Source organism: Gadus macrocephalus, chromosome 20 (genome assembly GCF_031168955.1).
Source record: "Gadus macrocephalus chromosome 20, ASM3116895v1".
NCBI classification, from domain to species: Eukaryota; Metazoa; Chordata; class Actinopteri; order Gadiformes; family Gadidae; genus Gadus; species Gadus macrocephalus.
Window position 1 is genome coordinate 11353659 of NC_082401.1, and position 20000 is coordinate 11373658.

Consider the following 20000-nt stretch of genomic DNA (forward strand, 5'->3'; position numbering starts at 1 on the left):
ACACACACACACACACTTATGGATGCTCCAATCCAAATAACAAGAGAACCGTGTGTGTAAAACACACAAGACAGACGCATACAATCACACACATACAGACACACACACACACACATCTATGCAAGCTCCAATCAAAATAACAGAGACATTCATGTGCAAAACACGAAACATAGACGCATACAATCTCACACATACACACGCAGACACACATACTCCAAGACACGCTCCCATGAAAAGAGACATAAACGCATCCTTGAAGGAGAGCAGCATCACATCTCGATGATTCATCCATCCATCGCAGAGAGCCACATGCTCATCCTGTCACGTGCACTTCGATACACGCTCACACTTTGGCTGTGATGCGGACTCCTTTGAGTCATGCCATCGCAGCCGCTATCTCCAGCTCCTCCAGTACCGACTGTTCTGACAAGCCTCCAGATGGAGCCGCAGCCATCGCTAATGAACAATATCAGCGATATGTTTCGCGATTCTGTGAATATTGCAATTCTTTCAATATTTCAATGACATATAAAGAGTGTGTTTGTGAGACGTTGTCTTTTGTGTGGTTTTTACGTGGAAAATCAAATCTAGAAAACAGACCTATTTTTTGGTCAACCTGAAAAAGGTTGTGTGGAAGGAAAGAACAGCGGCACTCTTTGATTATTCCCCATTCCTCTTCAGTGTGACTATTGGTGTGTTAGAGTACAACGGCTGTTGCAGTCTTAATGAGCCCATTAAACAGTGGTTCGTTACTGTATCCACTCAGCCTCGTGAGTGTCAAAGAGGGAGCAATCGAGACGGATAAGGGGGAGTCATTTTCTGGATATTGTTTTTTATCTTATTGGTTGTTACTCGATCTGTTTTCCTCTACTCTTCCTGCCAACCTAGGCGCTTCATACATCCGCTTGCCCCTGCCCGCACTATGCAATATACTTCAAATGGCGAGATCAAGACGTCCCTCATCACACAGATAACTCGGGGCCATGACAAATGTCACAGATAATCACAATGGGATTTTGTAGTAGGACAGAGGGGACATTGGTTTGTGGCTGCAGGGGGAATGAAGTGGGGAATGAAGAGAGGGAGAACAGATGATTGAGCAGATTGGTGATATTTGGAAAGCGTTATGTCCCCTGTGTGCCATTACTCTTGTCCAGCTTCGTATCTCATGCTGGGCCCTCTGTGTGTTTAGGTGTCAACACACATCAGGCCCAACATCATTTTCTCTAATGCACACATACTGTGTGACAAATTGGGGACCTGTGGAAGATACCTGTGTGTGTGTGTGTGTGTGTGTGTGTGTGTGTGTGTGTGTGTGTGTGTGTGTGTGTGTGTGTGTGTGTGTGTGTGTGTGTGTGTGTGTGTGTGTGTGTGTGTGTGTGTGTGTGTGTGTGTGTGTGTGTGTGTGCGTGCGTGCGTGTGTGTTCAGGGTTATGGAAGGACGGACACAAATGTGTTTTTTCTTTGGATTACGGGAGGAATACGTGAAAAAGCCAATTGTATGAATGCCCACATAACGGCTGCGCTTTTGGTCACAGTAGGTGGACAAGGAGGGGTTCTCTTCCACCATTGCCTCAGCCATTAGTGCAACCCGATACATAGAATATATCAGTGGAGTATGAAGCTTGAGAGCACTCCATCATACCAGACCCAATCATATGGCTTTGTCTTCTCTCACCAATATAGCCGATGCAGCTGCCTCTCTTTTTTGTTCTGTCTTGGGCAGCAGAAGAACAGTGATCTGAGGAGTGGTGGGAGGCATCTGTGATATCCACAGATCACCCACATCAGAATCATCCACCATCGGATGGTGATGTTTTTTCACACAACACACATGTCGCGTGCATTCACTTCAGCCTCTCTGCCCTCGGATATCATCTACGACTGAAGGAGTGCTGAGGACAGTTGGATAACTCCCATGTATCCAGGTCACCCAGAGATGGGGAGGCAGTATCCCCCACAAAGCCAGGTCTGAGACCAGACAAATAGTTCTGGCCAGATGGTAGTGGTCACACCAGCAGTTGGGACCATAGATGTAGAAGTCCTGACCAAGTAGGCTAATCATTCCAAGTAGTTTCCCCAATTTGTAGTTTGGTCATGTTTTCCTCTGGCTGGTTGTTGTAAGCTCTATCTGAGAAGATTTGATAGACTTCTGAGATTGGGCTAAAAAAGTTTTCATAAGTCCAGCGTACCAAGTCCAGATGTTGATGTGGACTGTGCAGCAGCATCATGTCCAGATAATGGGGTCCAAGACTCTCCAGAACAAACGCTCCAGAGAAAATTAGAGGCAAGAGCACCGAGGCATATCCTGTAACCCAAATTAAATCGCCTTGTTTTAAAGCAATTAGGGGTGTGACTTTCCATCCTTGATGCAAGTCCCAATTTCAAATCTTATTTGGTTAGTTATGCTGAAAGAAATTTTAAACATGCCAATTTGTTAAATTAAATATCTGTTGTACAACAATACATTCAATGGTGCCATTTTTTATTCTGGTTCATCAGTACCAATTAATTGGATGACATTTATAAAAGGCAGATACATTTTGTATACCTGTATAATAAAAAATAAACAGATTTCTTTGTAAAAGCATATCTTTTTGAAATGCTATTATCCCAGGATGGATTCTGTTAAATGTGTTGGTCGGTGGTCGAAGATGGTGGTTTATATAATGGTGTGTAAATGTTATTTGTCTCAGAGCTCTAATCCTGACTGGCAGATGGTTTGCTGTTCCCTAAAAAAACATGTTCTATCTGTCACGTCACATGCTCCCCATATGGTGTGCGGACAAGTTTAGCCTGGTTTTCATATAGGTAGTTAGTGTCACACAATCCCAGCATGCATCTGCCTGGGATCAAAACAATGCTGTCTTGGCAGCACCAATCTTTCAAAACTGTTTAGGTTTTATGACAGCAGATAGCTGTTGCATCTGTGGATGTCAAAACAAGCGAGGGCGAATAAAAAATCTAATCGGATCCATCCATGTAGATACCCCCTCTGAGAGTTCCTGCCAACCACACGCACGCACGCACGCACGCACGCAGAGTCGCAGACACACAAACATGTATTAGCCCATTGGTCTTTCTGGAAGGTGCTATGCAAAAAATAAGATGATTGCAAGTGACACAGATAAACAACAGATCCCTATTAAAGGCCCCATAAGCACACATTCAAGTCTTTGTGTATGTGTGTAACATTGCACTGGAGGGAGCCAACAAGTATTGATGCTAAGCACAATGTCCTGTGTGATTTCTCATTACCCACGTGGGTGTTGGTAATACAATCATTATTATAAGACAATATAGCAAGATAACACTTTACTAATCCTGTGAGGGAAATGCAGTTGTTGCAGTGCAAATAAAAAATAAAAGAAATAAAAGAATGAAGAAAATAAAGATACAATGCAAGATATACACAAGATACAAGATCTTCTAAATCAGTTCAAAAATTAATTCCCAGGACCAACAATACCATGAATAATGATTTGAAACATTCCTCAAAACATTCCAGCTTAGTTATTGCCCTCTTGAATTAGAATCAATTACATTCACATTTGCATGTTACCCCCGGCTTGTCCTCGAGTGTCAAGGAGTCCCTGAGCAAGACACCTAACCCTAACTGCTCTCGACGAGCTGGCTGTCGCCTTGCACGGTTGACTCTGCCGTCGGTGTGTAAATGTGTGTATGAATGGTTATAAGTCACTTAGTCTAAAAGTGTCTGCTAAATAACCGAAATGGAAATGTAGAGTGCTTGAGCTTTCTCAATGAGTTGCTTAAAAGCCCCCTTATTTCTAGTTATTTCTATTTTCTATTGCTGTTAAAATAACTAGGTCTTAGTTCTTTATTAGCTCTTTATTCTCTTTTCATTCAAATAATGGCAATTCCTATTATTCGAATACAGCACAGGGATATAGGAATAAATAAATATATATATATATGTGTATGCATAAAAACCTGTATACAACCTGTCAGGGCATGCTTGGTAAGGTGTCAGACAGGTTGAAGTTCAAATAGTTTGAACTTTGAGTGCAGCTGCAAGGTATATAGACAATCCTGGTACTGGGTTGGAACTCTATTCATGAAACGAATAGCCTAACCTCGGTCTGCTGTCTCAGGCCATTACAAGGGCTGTTTCCTTGCTCTAAATGATGTGTTAAAACCTGACCTTCCTCCCTTGATGTTGTTCTTGTGGTAGCTTGGACCCAGGGCGGTAAGATCCCAGGCTCTGGGTGTTACTAACACGTTCCAAAAAATAAATGAATGGATCTGGTTGTGTCCCTGGCTTGGGTACTTGGAAGTCATGTGATGAAACATGTCACGACTGGTCTTGTTCGGCCACCTGGTTAAAACAGAGATGACGTGTTCCCTATCAGGAATCTGAGCTCTGCGCTTCTCGGGACTGAGCCATCGGACGCATAGCAGCCGATCATTCCGGCAGCGTTTCCCTGTGTTCCGACAAGACGTTGACGGGGCCCTCATTAGGGCGCTCGAATGGCTCCAGCAGAGCCCAAGGGGTTAGCCATGGGGGTCGTCATGGGAACCCAGGTACGCCACCGTTGAGTCCACAAGGACAGCGGCGGGGTGGACGTGACTGGCCCAAGCATCTGGCCTTTGGTTTCCATGGCGTCGCCGGGACAGTACACGGCTTTCAGGGCTGACGGGGAAGGACGCGTGTCACTTGGGCCTGTCCGCTCGTGTTCGTTCAGCCCTCCGCTCTTTGCCGCTCTCAGGAACACCTGCACAAAGCGGGCGGGCAGCCAGGCATCCGGAGAGCCACAGCGACTGAACGGCTGCTTTTAGGCTGCTGAGACCCCCAGCCGTCACGGTGGCTCTCCCACCTCTCAGCTGTGAAATGTGCACATAATGGATGACGTGTCACGCCCTGTCTTCTTCTTGTGACCGTCCGCATCGTCTTGACGTCTCATTCAATTTTTGGGATATTTTCTGTTGTATAAGCACACATAACACACTGTTTTTAAGCAAATCATTTAGCTATGTGTGGTTTAAAACAGATTTTGATCAAATGCTAGTAAGGGTTAGAATAAGTCTGTGTGCTGTGACTGCCCATGATCTTGTTCCGGATGTAATTCAGGGCAGTATTCATTATCGTTCAAGGCTCATTCAACCCTGCTACGATTTGAATGAGTTTTACTTTGTCGCTGTGAAGGCGATTAGTCACGATTGTGAAGGACCCTTCCAGACAATGGGAAGGACGGCAACTGGCCAGCGCTTGGCTGCTGTGAACCAGGGCTCCACTGAGAGTGCTGTCGAGTTGCCATCAGCATCCCATCAAACTGCCGGTACAGTGCTCCTTGGTGGAAGCACGGACTCTGCATAGCCACTCCTCTCAAACCCTCCTACGCACTTATTGTATGTTGTACATCCTTGCACTAAATGTATGCACTTATTGTGTGTCGTACTTAGTTATAGTACTTAGTTGTGTAGCATCTTATCCTAGCTATCTTTGTTGTGTACGGGGAATGGGTTAACCTAGCGATTGTAAGTGCTTTGCATTTGGTTCTTACTGCACCGACAGGGATTTATTGTTTCACCTTCTTCTGACAAAAGTACTTATTGTAAGTTGCTTTGGATGAAAGCGTCTGCTAAATGCTCTAAATGGAAATGGAAATGGAATACATCAACAACAATCAATGCACCAAGAGTGATGTTCTCAATTTAAGTGAAAGAGTTGGTGCGAGCGTTCACCATGGAGACCTGATGCTTGGTGATTTTTTAGTTTGGGATTGTGGGGAACCTTTCTGCGTTTTGTCACATGCAAGACATTAGACGGAACGCTCAATAGACGTGAAGCTCGAGGGGTGATTAAGGTTTCAGTAGGAGATGTTCAGACAAGCCGTGAGACCGATCTTCACCATCTTCAAATCCTTGACCACCTTGTAGTGTTGCACACCGGCCAAAGGTCTCCTGCCTCTTGTCTTGATAGGCCCCTCCCCTCCCTTCCTCGTTGACCAGCAGTGTTCCGGGAGACTGATTATATCACTGACCCAGCCAAGCAGAGGTGTGACATTTTGCACTCAGCCTCCCAACCATCCACCATTCTACCGGACACTGCTCTGGATACTGCACACCCCCCCCATGCGCTCCACATGTGTGTGCAAGTCACATCCACGCTGGCCGGTTAATGAAGTCTTGGATGGACGGAACAGTACAGAAGAGGGCAGCGAAAGAGGAGAACTGGGTGGCATTTGTCCTGAACTTAGCTTGCACTTGCTACGTGTGATCGACGCGTCTCTGCCGGGAAGACGGATCACCAGTCTACCCCCTGCGGGGCGCGTCCAGCGGCGCGGAGAGTACTCTGGTCAGGCTCAGGCCAGCGGTCATCTCCTTAAGTGGGGGCGCTCTGAAAGAGTGCTTCTGCTCTGACTGATTACATCCACTCGGGCGTCTAAGTGCCTGCTGATCCACCTTGTTATGTACAGCCATATATCCAATAGGACAAGGACAGAGGTCAGCCCTCCGCTATAATACAATCCTGGTTGCAGATGTTATCTGCGGGTTTTTTTAGGGCTTTTATTTTAAAAAGCAGAATAAGCTTGAGGTTGTTGAAATGAGCAATTATCCATTTAATCAAGTTCTTTATGGAAAAAGTTAGGTTAGGGAAAACGACTTGTGCTTGTGCCGTCATGCTGGGGGCAGTAGCGCCTCCACGCTGACCCCAACAGGCGTTTGAATAGGTCTCGCTGAATGAGGTCACAGCCAGGAGGCTGTCCCGGGTAACTGATGAGTTCCATCCATCTCTGCCCCGAGCCAGAGGTCAGAGGGTTGTACACACACACACACACACACACACACACACACACACACACACACACACACACACACACACACACACACACACACACACACACTCTGGGTCCACTCTCCTGGCCTTTTGACTCAGCAGAGCTCTCGCGTCAGCCGTTAGACACACTGAACTAATCACCTCGACGCTTCTTAACTTGTTGTTGTCAATAGAAGCGCTGTGTCCTAGGGGAAACAGCTGCATCCTATGGATTAACATATATCATGTGTTTACTGTTCTTGGGAACACATGAACAGTGAGTGTTGTTGTGAGTGGCATCCTTTTTAGGTTTGCTTCCACGGAATGTTTCATTTTTTTACCTCTGTAGTCGTTATAGTTGGTGCTTGGAGTTACCTTCTAGTCATATATCTGTTTTCTGAGACAATTTCAGAGATGGAATTATATGCAGCTTTTAAAATACAGTTCTTCGTTAAAGAACAAATAATTGCAGCTTTGTTTTGCTTAATTTTCTGGGGATACTGGGATGTGAGTGTAGGGTCGGTGACGCTAGTCGCACCAGCGCTACAAACATCAATAACTGAAACCGTCACTGATACAGACATGATCAGTGCTCCTCCGTATCTTTTACAACTCGAACCTTTTGACCAAATACGAAAGCTTACGCGAGACGTTATCGCTGTCCCGTCTCACCAAGAGGCCGCTGACGTCACCGATGTGATTTGTGCAAATACTTTGTAGTTCCCGTTGATACACGACATCGGATGTTGTTGCTGAACAAACAGCCAACAGTTATAGCGCCTAGCCCGCCGGCCAGCGAACGTGGTCCTGCGTACTTCTGAATCACTTCAGAAAGAGTGGATGCCTAGCAACAAGTGGATATTTGTTTCTCCTGTTTGATTTTTGTTGTTTGCAGGTGTAGTGCTCTTAGCCTCCAGCATAACACGCAGCCATGTTTGACCTCCCTGGCTCTGTGGTGGGGTTTAAGTGTCAGCCTGCGCTCCAGGCCAGACCTCCAGCTAATGTGTGCTCTTCTCTCTCTCTTCGACGCAGGATGCCTCCATCGCCCACCGCTTTCACCTGATGCGGGAAAAGCACCCAGAGAAGTTCAACAGCAGGTACAACGTTAAATATGTGGATATGCAGTCCAACAACAAAAATGTCATGGTGGGTCGTTGCTTGATTTCGAGTGCGAAAGCACCGTAGGAGACTTGAGCAGACTCAGGTTGTGATGGCTTGTGTGTTTTTTGTTTAAGCTGTTATCCTGGTTTGGTCCAAAATGTCCTTGCCTATAGATTAAGGGTCCACTTATTCTGAGGTGGAAACGCACAGATGACCCACTCAGCAATTGTCCCCTAGCAACAATAGCTCCAATCAACTTTTTTTAAGTTGCATTTGCAAACAACGATCTAACGACCGTGCCTCAGACCAATGGTAAAAGATCTTCACATACTGCCTTTGTCGTACTGAGGATTGATGAATCAAAAGGACTAAAGTAGATAATGACAATGATAAGAGATGGAGAATAGATAGAATAATAGTTGTCAATATGTCAATAGTCCCTTTTTTAGGAACCACACCATTTTTTTGAGAGAGTGGGATCATTTCAGGTAATACTTGTAAATGGCATAATTGCTTGTAATGATGATAATATCGTACATTATGCAGTTCAAATGTTTTTTTAGGCTGGCAGTGCGTGCGTGTGCTCAGCTTACTGCAAAATGCGTGATTGTGATTAAGCCATTGAGTGTCAGCTTAAGAGTGAATCGCTGCAAGATGATATAAGGTGAAATAAAAAGTTGTTGATTTGGTGGAATGGCCCCACAGAAGCGATGCTTTGAAACACTCAAAAACTACTCAGCCACAGACGTCATCCAGAACAGACTCGGCAGACATTCAAAACAGGCGGTAGCTTCAGAGAGCACTGGATTGGTGTGGCGTACTCACCTAGTTAGGATGCATAACAACACAAACATATATCCACAGGCAGGAGAGAAAGATGAGGGAGCAAGAGGGCAGTCATCCAGGCCAAAAGCGACTAACAAGGGGCCAATCAAAAACACTTTGTGTTGGGCCGTATCTGCTCTGAGAGTCAAACCCAGCATATTGAACCCAAATATTATTATTTCACATTTCTTTAATTAGAGGTGCTTTCTGACTCGCAACACTTTTTTTTCATGTAAATCGTCTGCCTTTATATAACTCTTTGTTGCAGCTCCAAGCGCTTTACAATAACTTCCTCACACTAAACCATTCATACACATTCATTCATGACAACTATGCCAAGCAAATAAGTGAGCACGAGCAGTTAAGGTTAGGTGTTTTGCCTCAACACTTAAGGCCCATTCACACCCTATGGTAAATACGGATACGGACCCTTTCGTTCGGTCCCGGAGGTGTTTCGTCCGTCAATGGGTCCGTCGCCTCTGAGCTTACGAATCCGGAGTGCTCCGGGAGAAACGGAGCAATACCACCGGAAATCGAGGCGGCAGTATAGAGTCAAAAGTCAGACCATTCGCGAAAATAGATAGAGTAGTATAATATCTGATGTGTATATTGTATTTAACGTTTTATACTTATATTATACTATATACCTGACCTTTTTATTTTATTGTTCCCCTGCTTTGGCAATGAGTTGTTACTGGTCATTTAACAACATTTTGAGGAGATAAAGTGCGGGTTGCTGAGGGGTGTCACATGGCAACTTTTTAGCCCTACACTTTTTGCACTTTTTTTTGCCGATTTCGGATGACACAAAGCAAAATCATCTCTACAGATATCATGTTTCCGATTGTCGATGCCGTTAAATTGTGAAACGACAGTCACTTCCCTCTAGAGGGTTTATTGCGTAACATCCATAACAACGCTGAAACCAGACGGAGGTATGAAGGGTATTTCCGGAGGCAACGTTTGGGGCGGACAGACGAATGTTGTCCGGATCCGGAGGTATGAATCAGCCTTTAGTCTTGTGCGTTTCGGCCGACCGTCCAGACAGATCCGGTGGATCCGGTGACCGAAAACGTGCTTCTCTGAAAACATGTCCCAGGGTGGTTTCAAATAAATCCGGACCCTTTCGTGTTAGGACACGCCTGAAACGCAAACGCACCCTCAACCCTCTAACCTTAATGATTGGCTAGCCCATGGCGTCTCAGAACGACAAAAACAATGATGCCGGACTACATGCTTGTGACGATTCTGCAGCAGATAATGCCCCTTGTTGGGCTGCTAGTGCAATATTTAATGTTGCTCCGCTACCAAAATAAGCAAAAAAATATTACAGACGGATAAATTCACCAAATCTACTTAGAACCTCCGCGAAGCGCTACCAGGAGATACCTGTGCTGTGTCTGAAATCGCGTACTTAAAGGGACACTATGTAAAAATTACTCCCATCTAGTGGTACAATTGTATATTGCATTCAAACTAATAGTGCTCGCTTGTTCAAAAACTACGGTGGGCAGTATGTGCCAAGAAGATGTGTCATGACATCCAATACTACCTCATCGAGTCATTCGAGTGATGATGAGGTTCGTTATTTCAAACAATTTTCAAACTGCATTGAATCATTAGTGTAAGCTATTGATGTATGAGTAATTATTCCTCGAGCAAGATAGTGAATTATTTCAGTCATCATTCACGCTGGCTCAGAGTGAAAATGCGTTTGCATTTCCTGTACCACGTAGTGCTTTTTGTCCCTCTCAACAGTGAGATTTTGGCAGAGATAATTTAACACCAATGAGGACTTATATATGAATGAATACGTTGATTTGAGGTAATAAATGACTTAAAATATTACACAGTGTCCCTTTAAGTAAGTGCACTTACAATGAGTGCACTTCATTATCCCTACAGTACACTTACTTATAGGCGCAGTGCTCTCATTTCTACATTGCACTGTCAAAACAGCTTTCGCGTACCTACCGGAAATGAGTTTGCAGTTTGACGGTTCTTCTTCTGTGGTATTTTTTTTTCTGATTCATCATTTCCATAATTCCCTAAACCGATAGCCAAAACAGACATGTTAGTCGCCTGTATTAGCGATCTAGCAGTATTCACGTTATCGTTCTCGATACCAACTGATTACAGAATGGTCACCATAAAAACACTGGTCCGATACAGCCTAAAACATTGTAGTTGAAAAACAAACCAAGGCTGTGTCTCAATTCAGGGGACGCATCCTTCGAAGGGTGCATTCGAAGGGCGATTGCGTCACTGCGACGCGTCAAGGCTGTCCCATTTCGAAGGCTCCTTCAAATGCGGCCGACAAATGCAGCCTTCTTTTCCCGATTTTGAAGGATACACCGGATGGATCCTTCACGGCCCAACGTTTCCCAAGATTCATTGCGCGTTGGATTTTTTTCACAAAATGGCGTCAGAGAGAGCAGAAGCGGCAGTTGCAGCAAATTGCATATTCAATGACAAAACAAATAAAATAAAGTTGGGACTATTTTAAATTTGTAACTTTATTGTCAAAGTTCAATTTCATTAACACAAGCCATATAACGTTAAACTAATTAATGTTATATTTTATATAATTAATTATTATATAACTGAATCAGAATCAGAATCAGAAAACTTTATTGATCCCTGGGGGGAAATTGTTTCGTTCCAGGTGCTCCGTACAAATAGAAATTAAAAGCATAGAAGATACGATTATAAAAAATAGAAAATTATAAATAAAATAAAATAAAAATAAGAATAAAGTAGGAAGTGGACATCTAAGTGAAAGTGGATATCTAGTGGGTTATATAAAACTGCTCCATTTCCCCTCCGCCGTCCGGTTTGAACTGCGGCTGTCAAGGTTGCTAGGTGACAGGAGCGGCGCATCATCACGCAAGATAAAGGGTGTTAACGGCTTTTACGCAAACTTGAAATGATCCGTAGGGCAGACCATCTCATTTAAAAACGTTTGTTCGGCCTTCGCGGCCTACGAAGGCCACACCTTCATAGACCGCGTCCTTCAAATGATGTGTCCCCTGAATTGAGACACAGCCCAAATATTTGTAATTTTACTTACATTTGTAGAGCGTGTTGGCCTCAAATGTTACAATGTCCTCCATTTTCAGATTTGAAATTCCCGCCCCCTCCGTTACGTAGACAAGATGGCATCCGTTGAGGGTGGAAAGTGTCCATCGGTCGACACTCAATTTTTTGATCGTTTTGAGTGTGCCACCGAGGTACTTCCAGTGCACTGCGTTTTGGCACACTCTCCGTTTTTGAGCAAAGTGCACTCCAAAAAGTAAGTGTAAGTATAGAAGTGCGCTATTTCAGACACAGTACTGGACTGTATGTTTGTAAATAGCGCACAAGCTTTATGCACATTCGCGCCTCTTCTTCTTCTTTTTTTGCTGGAGTTCTGTAGCAGAAGCAGCGACACTTATGGGCCTGGAATGTGTACTACAGCGTTTCTACAACTCTATGCAGTTTTGCAATGAATCCAGACAACTATCTCTGCCTCCTGAACCCATGGTGCCCAGATGTGCATGTCAGAACTTGGATCTAGATTTGATATTAAATAGTCACGCCGCTGTTGTGTTACACTGGAGGACTGTACCGTTTGCAAAGAGTGTCCAATAATGACGTAGGCATCAGAACACACGTCCATGTTTGTTTGTGTGTGTGTTTGTGTGCGTGTGTGTGTGCGTGCGTGCGTGTGTGTGTGTGACTGTGTCTATTTTTTCGTAATAGCACACACAGTACTCACAAAAAAAAATATTGAATCGAGATTTTATTACCTATATTATTTACTCTTATTTAGTCCAAAATCCATTGTAAACTGCTGAACACCTGAATTTCCGTTCCCAGGGTTGATTAAGTGTTGACTCATCTTTGGACGTTTAAAGTTAATTGGCCTGTTTGAGGGCATCAAACATTTATCTGGATAATTACATATTTTTTGATTGCTTTTTGCAATCAAAAAACCTGCAATGCATTTTCAACTGAATAAACGTACAATGCAAACGTAAAATATGTAACCTTTACTGATTATAATTTGTACTCAGCTTGATTAGGAATTAATGTGCAGTGTGGCAAGCTGCTCTGATTACTACGAGTATGTCCCATTGATTTCCTGATGCACAGAGAGCTTCAGCCTTTCATAATACATGTAAAGGCTTAAAAGTCTTTAGAATGGACATCCATGATCTAATTTCCATAAGGCTATATATATATATATATATATATATATATATATATATATATATATATATATATATACATATATCTATAAGTTTTAGTTTAACTGCAGAAAGCTATTTTTTGATTTCTTCGATCTTACAAATCTACATCGAAATAAGGTTTTCAAATTCCCCACTGCTTTTTTCCTTTGCTTCTCTGCTTTGCACCAGCGACCAGACAGTTGATGGACATTCGTAACTGTTTCATTGTTTTCTGATTGAAGCATTTGGCTGCCTAAGTGTCTGCCGTTTTGCATGCCAATTTCAACTGAAAGACTTTGAGGCGTAGGGACGTCGCAGCCCCTCGCCATGGGTGATAGGACCTCAGTGGTGGAGGGTTCACCTCTGACCTGGCACCAGGCAGAGAGCTGAGGAGATGCGAGCTGGCTGCGGACGCACTCAGACCCGTGCTCTGTGCGCTGTTGTCCCCGCCTGTCTGTCTCCGTTCCCACGGTTTGTCTGTCTCCGTCACCTTGCTCATCTCTCCTTTAAAGCAAACACACACACACACACACACACACACACACACACACACACACACACACACACACACACACACACACACACTGCGCAGGCACGCACACACACTTTCAGAAATATAACTGTGGACCAATGAGGCGGCTGGAATCCCAAATCGTCCCCTCAACCATCCCCACCCCAACCAATCCACCTATTGAGAGTACTGTCTTTAAGGACTGACCTTAACTACCTTTCTGCTTGTTGTCTTTCAAAAGAAAAAATACAACTTTATTTTATGTACAGCAACCTCGATTATGCAACTTATTAGGCCTCTACTGAGTTAAACAACCACATGTATTGGACATCAGCAGCCCCCTCTTCCCCTCCCACCTGAGGGGAGAGGGCCTGTAGCTGGGGACGTTTGAGCATCAACTCCCCTGTCTGTGGAACTCTGTCAGTACAAAGACGAATCAGTAGCCAGACCCAGAGGAGCCCCTGGCCCAGGTACTAATGATGCTTCAAACACTGGACAATGCTCCTAGCTCTGTGTGTGTGTGTGTGTGTGTGTGTGTGTGTGTGTGTGTGTGTGTGTGTGTGTGTGTGTGTGTGTGTGTGTGTGTGTGTGTGTGTGTGTGTGTGTGTGTGTGTGTGTGTGTGTGTGTGTGTGTGTGTATGCCTACATATTTGTTTGTGTGTGTGTGTGCGTGTGAGCCCTTGTGTGTGCCTTTCAGTGCCGGTGGGGGGCAGGGAGAGGAAGTTTTGGATTAGGAAGTGTCGAATAGCTCTTGTGTGGTGATGAGAAAAAAAGGGCTCTGGTTGCTTTTGTTGCTTGCATTACAATAACAATGGAGGTTGTGAGGTTAAGACCAGTGGTTGCTCCGTTTCCCAGCTTCATGGTGATGCTGTCTGAAGGGCCAATCCCGAGCGAGGGAGTCCCTTGTTTTGCTGGAGTAACGCTCATTTTAACCATGCTAATCGTAATGCTTTGAACTGTCTTGAAGTCAGAATGCAGAATGCATCGTATCTATGACGACTCGATGCACCGATGCGTTCGATGTTGTGTTTTTTTTTTCTCATACTAAAGGCTACGTGCAAAACACTGCCACCTGAGATTATACGATAGCACACTTTTATCACAAATCCTCCTCCTCACTTTATAGGAGCTTGGGTAAATCTAAAATCTCCATATGGCCTCGGTGAGGTCTGGCATCAATATGAGTGGCCAATAGCCCTCAACAAGACGTGACACGATGTCCACTGATTATCTCATCATATATTCACACCCATGGCAGTGAAGAGGCCATGGGGGGTTAGTTAGTGAGTTAAAGTAAGGAGGGGGGAGAGAGAAGGCGGGCATGCAGCCTCATGGGTGAGTTCAGACACCTCCCTGTTTGATCCATGCAGTCACATGTCCTCGCGACAGACGGGGGGGGGGGGGGGGGGGGGGAGTGGGAGCGTCGTCCCCCCCGCTGGGCTTTCTTAGCTTGGCGTGCATTGGTTCTCTTGCCAGAGTAGCATTTCGGGGGCCGAGTCATCATCTGAAACAGAGTCCGATAGAAAAGACAGCAGGTCGGAGCGGCAGGCAGCAGCTAGTGCAGAACAACACAGCGTCCCACGCCAGTCTGCCACGGCGGTGTGCTCTACGCTTTGCCTTCGTTTGGGGATCGTTGTGTGTGTGTGTGTGTGTGTGTGTTGTGCTCTGAGGTCCTACTACTGAAGTGATGCAAGTTGCTGAAAGCGATATTTATCATCATGTCATTATTATTATTTTTCGCACCGTTCCAGTAACACAGAATATAGAAATTGGACACTGGCTAAAAGAAAGCTAAGAGTTTGGTTTTTATTTGAGTTTGGAGAACCAACATTAATTTTATAACACATTCACTTTTTCACATGTGTGTGTGTGTGTGTGTGTTGTTCAACGGCTTTACCTGATGCTTTAATGTTAGGTGTTGTAGGTGTGAGAGTTCCTTTAATTACCTTTAATAGAAACCTGTTTCAGTGTCTAGAGGCAAAATGACTTTAAAATGTCAGTTTGGAAAGGGTGAATAAACATTTGCAAAAGTCAAACTCCAAAAATGACAAAATCACCCAAGTACTTCTGGCCAAGGCTCGATTGTGTTTGTATGGTTTAAAACGGTCTCCCTGTCGCCCTTAGCGATTGCAGGTCGTCTGGCTTTTCATCAAACCTCCACCCTCCAAACTCTGTTGAAACCCTGGCAGGGGGACAATACTTCAGCACAACACCCGGTGACGACAATTGATCAAATACAGTGCTTTGCGATTCTGGCTTTTGTTATTATGCCCTTGTGTTCCGACCAAAAATGAGAACATTTTATAATACATAACCGAATAAGCCTGTCGAGACTTTGACGGCCGAGAGACGAGAGCGTTTTAAACAATCACATCACACGGCCACAAGGAGAGGAGTGCAGGTATGGGTTTAATCTATTTTATTGACTTTTTATTTTGTTATTTTGTACTTGAAGCCCACTGTTCCCTGGTTGGTTGGATCTGAAGTGCTACTCAGAGGGTGAACAGGTCACTGTCATGTCACTGTGCTGCACACTTGCAGGCATGTGTGCATATGCAGAGTCTGACTTGGAAGTCTCTTGGAGGTTGTATTTGTTTAGAGATGGGGACTGGTTGCTACAGAGACCATGGAGCTGTTTAGACCATGACGTGGAAGTCTCTTGGAGGTTGTATTTGTTTAGAGATGTGTAATTGAGACACTCTGATACATGTAGCCATACTGCTAATTGAATGTTTCAACACCAACTATCATACAATACAAAACGTTTAAATAATCCATTCTAGATCTTCCTTTCATGGTCCAAAAATGTAATTGCAATGATGCAAAGCCCAAAATGTAAAACGATGCAAAGCACTCCACTCAATATAGTATCATGCTTGGTTTTCTTCTGACCCCATTTATGGAGTTAAGTATGTTCATCTTGGTTATTGGTCCACGTGTTTTACTAAATATATATTGTAACTTGCTGAGAGCTGTGAAGAAGCGTTTCCTTTCACGTCTCCTCTATCTCCTAAACTCAAGTGAGACTCATTTGGGAAAAACATAACGTTGGAAAGTTGAAATGCCGAATGGAAATAATTGCGACCTAATCTACCAGACGTTGGGTGTGAAAGGTCCCCTAAATCAGATGTGACGGCTGTGTAATCCTGATCTTCATCTCCGCCTGTGCTCATTGTCCAAATGGACACAGGCATGACTCCCTGCTTGTGGCCTCCTTAAGCTCTGTTTTAACAACAGTAACACACACACACATACACACACACACCGACACACACACAATCACTAACTGACACTGTCAGGTCAAAGGTTATATCACCATAGGGTAGAGGTTCCCTCAGGAAGGGATTTAGCTCCTCAAGGAATGTTCCGGACTGAACAAGTTATTAATGACATTCTTCTACTCATGACATTCACGCTGCCGGTATTGATCTTACAGACATTGGTGACTTGGGGGCCAGCCCAATAACAAGTAGCCATTATTAATTGGCAACATATTGAGGCAAGATGTGTTGAGTAGTTCTAATTAAAATGAATTGTTAGACCCAATCACTTAAACTGCTTGATGTACACCTACTATTCACTATACAATGCTTTTCATCCAGTTATGGCTCCTAGTGAGGTTAAAGGATATTCCCCCCCCCCCACCACCCAACATTTTGCATTGCACCCTGGGGGATAGTGCATTTTGTCTTCCAGCAAGGCTTCCTTCCAAGGCCTCTGACCGTCTCACCCTGGAACCATCACATCATTTGGTCCTTGTTCGGTCATTATTTGTACCATCGAGTCCCCTAGTTATCAGCCTGAGTTTGTAACCACCTCGACACAGTCCTGAAGCAGAGGTCACAGGGAAGTGAGCAGCTGATTGGATTACCAGAGATAACAGATCAGTTTCCACTCACTGGATTTGTCTTCTTAAACCCCCCACCCCTCCAACGACCATCCCCCTTGCCTCTACCCTCACCCCACCCTCCTCTATGTAAATGCACACATGACAATTGCAGGCCTATCTTGCTCTACTATCGGCAGTTGCTGTAGCAGAGAGCTAGGTCTCTGCAAACGTCTTAAATTGGGTGCTGCCTAGAGAAACGTAGGCACCGGCAAAGGTGCTACTGTCCACTCAAAGGGTCCAGGCTAAAGGAAGTGGTGTAGTGTTTCCCTATGTTTAAGGTCTCACACACATCGTCAAGGCTGACTTTATAAGTGGAAGACACAATAAGAAGACACCCAGAGAGAGAGAGAGAGAGAGAGAGAGAGAGAGAGAGAGAGAGAGAGAGAGAGAGAGAGAGAGAGAGAGAGAGAGAGAGAGAGAGAGAGAGAGAGAGAGAGAGAGAGAGAGAGAGAGAGAGAGAGAGAGAGAGAGAGAGAGAGAGAGAGAGAGAGAGAGAGAGAGAGAGGTTGTGTGCGCATATATGGTAGGTTGCAGCAGCAGGGGGGCAAAGGTCACATGGGTCACGGCTCTCACAGGGAATTAATGGAGATGCTTATCTCAGGGGAAGGGTAGCATGCTGGAGGGGGAGTCACAAGGCCGGGCGAGCACGCCCACCCCAGTGGCCCCACCAAGCATGTTTTCACAACATCTACTCTGGCCGCCGCCCACCAGCGCGTATTGTGCTGCCCCCGCTATCCATACAGCAGGCCTACTGTATGGATATGAGGCAGGGGTGCAACGGGGCCTGTCCATTTGTGTGCTTATTTCCATTCTCCTGTGAGTGTGAGCACCAGTGGGAACCAGCGGGTGAACCCGTTCCCCTGCACTCCACTCTGCTCTCCCTCCACTCCGCTCAGTGGGCCGACGGTGGTCTGCATGCTGAGCGGAGAGAGAGGCACCGACACACACACACACACACACACACACACACACACACACACACTGACCCCAGACTAACCTCAAACCACTACGCTGAATAAACACATATTAATGAAAGCAGACACAACATTTAATGCATGCTAACACCGTCAAAAGACATCGAAAGGAAAAGAAACGGCAGACCATTTCAAAAGCAGTTCACCAAATTATTTTTAATGATCCGAAATTGACTGGACATGTCTGATGTCTCTCTCTCATTAAAGCGCTGGCATCAGTTCTGGTAAACCAACGCGAGACCACAGAGTTTGTTTTGTTGGCATCCATGTTGTTGGATTTGGCTCAACGCTAGTCCAGCCGCTAACCTTAACGACGATCACACAATATCTCCATGCCCTTACCTACCTGCTCCCCCGGCAGCAGCATGATCCAGATCAAACCAGACATTACCAGCTCCATCAACCAGATACTTGACCCGACTGCCCTTACCTTGGCTGTTTGCTCAGTCCATTTGCTCAATGGCAACAGCGGCCAAACATTTGGGAAAACATGACATCCCAACCGACGGGTCACCATAGCGACAGGACCTTGCCTGTGTGAGGCAGAGACGAAGCAGCAGGCAGGCAAAGTCGTGGGTTGTTGTTTTGGACGTTGTCAAGAAAGCAGCAGTCATCTCTGCTGCCTCTGACAAACCCTCCCCCCCACGCAGACACGCAGACACATACACAAACAACGGCCTCATGGGAGCGATGGCCGATCCTAACCTGTATGTCTATGTTTATGACATGTGCTGGTAATTACCCAGAAAGCCACTGTTGTCGCCACCACGTTTGCTTTGGGGTGCGCGGATAGACCCCGTGGCCCGACCTCTTGCGGAGACCCTGCTGCCCCCAGTCCTGTGGGGGTCCAGAGGTCAGACGGCTGTCGGGCAGCAGACAGCTTCAATATGTCGACATCCCCAACCAACCCCCCTACCAACTACACCCTGTCTGTTATATTCTCTAGCCGTGTTGTTGGTTCTCCAAACCATTGTTTTCTTTCTGCTCTTCCTTCGTATAGGATGAAAAACAAGCTGTGGTACTTTGAGTTTGGCACCACGGAGACCATCTCAGCCACCTGTAAGAAGCTTAATGAATGCATCGAAGTGGAGGTGAGTTTCCCTTCCCCTCCCCCCAAGGGTTTTGTCATTGCCAACGTGTGGATAAGTAATTGGTGTGCCCTGAGGACAGGTTGAAACGCTGTGATCTCATCCCTGCATCCTTCACTGTGTCTCGTCTTCTTTGTGCTTAGCGTTCTGCCGTTTATTTTAAAAACATGGTGCACTGCTGGGCGTGCACACCCACACACACACAAGAACACACAGAAGCACAAACACACGCACTTACTCCCTCACACATGCTCACTCAGTCACTCATTCACTCACTCACTCACTCACTCACAAACACATACACACACACACACACACACACACACACACACACACACACACTCTGATCAAAAGGGTTAGTCTGGCTCAGCAAAGTCTGAACTCATTTGGTTTGGCTAGACACTTATTCACGTGAACTCTTTCACCATGGGCCCAGTGCCTCTGAAATATCTCAATAATGACAGTAAACCGCGACCTGACTTTTGCAAGCAGCGGCTTAATCCGGGCCAGTTGTTTTTTTGAAAATGGTCACAGAGAGCTTTCCTCCTTACGATCTGCCCTGAGTGCACATGCTACAACACTTTGGAGATGATGCAGGAGGGCAGAGATGTCACAACAGTGGA

General features: G+C 45.2%; 1 protein-coding gene across 5 annotated transcripts in view; it reads left to right on the forward strand.

Moving 5' to 3' along the window:
- LOC132449125 (diacylglycerol kinase beta) overlaps nucleotides 1-20000 on the forward strand; it is a 54952-nt gene that overhangs the window by 21503 nt on the left and 13449 nt on the right. For all 5 annotated transcript variants that reach the window (XM_060040762.1, XM_060040763.1, XM_060040760.1 and 2 more), the window contains 2 exons: nucleotides 7811-7875; nucleotides 19290-19380. In XM_060040762.1, coding sequence (XP_059896745.1) covers nucleotides 7811-7875; nucleotides 19290-19380 — 156 coding nt within the window. The remainder of the gene's footprint in view (nucleotides 1-7810; nucleotides 7876-19289; nucleotides 19381-20000) is intronic.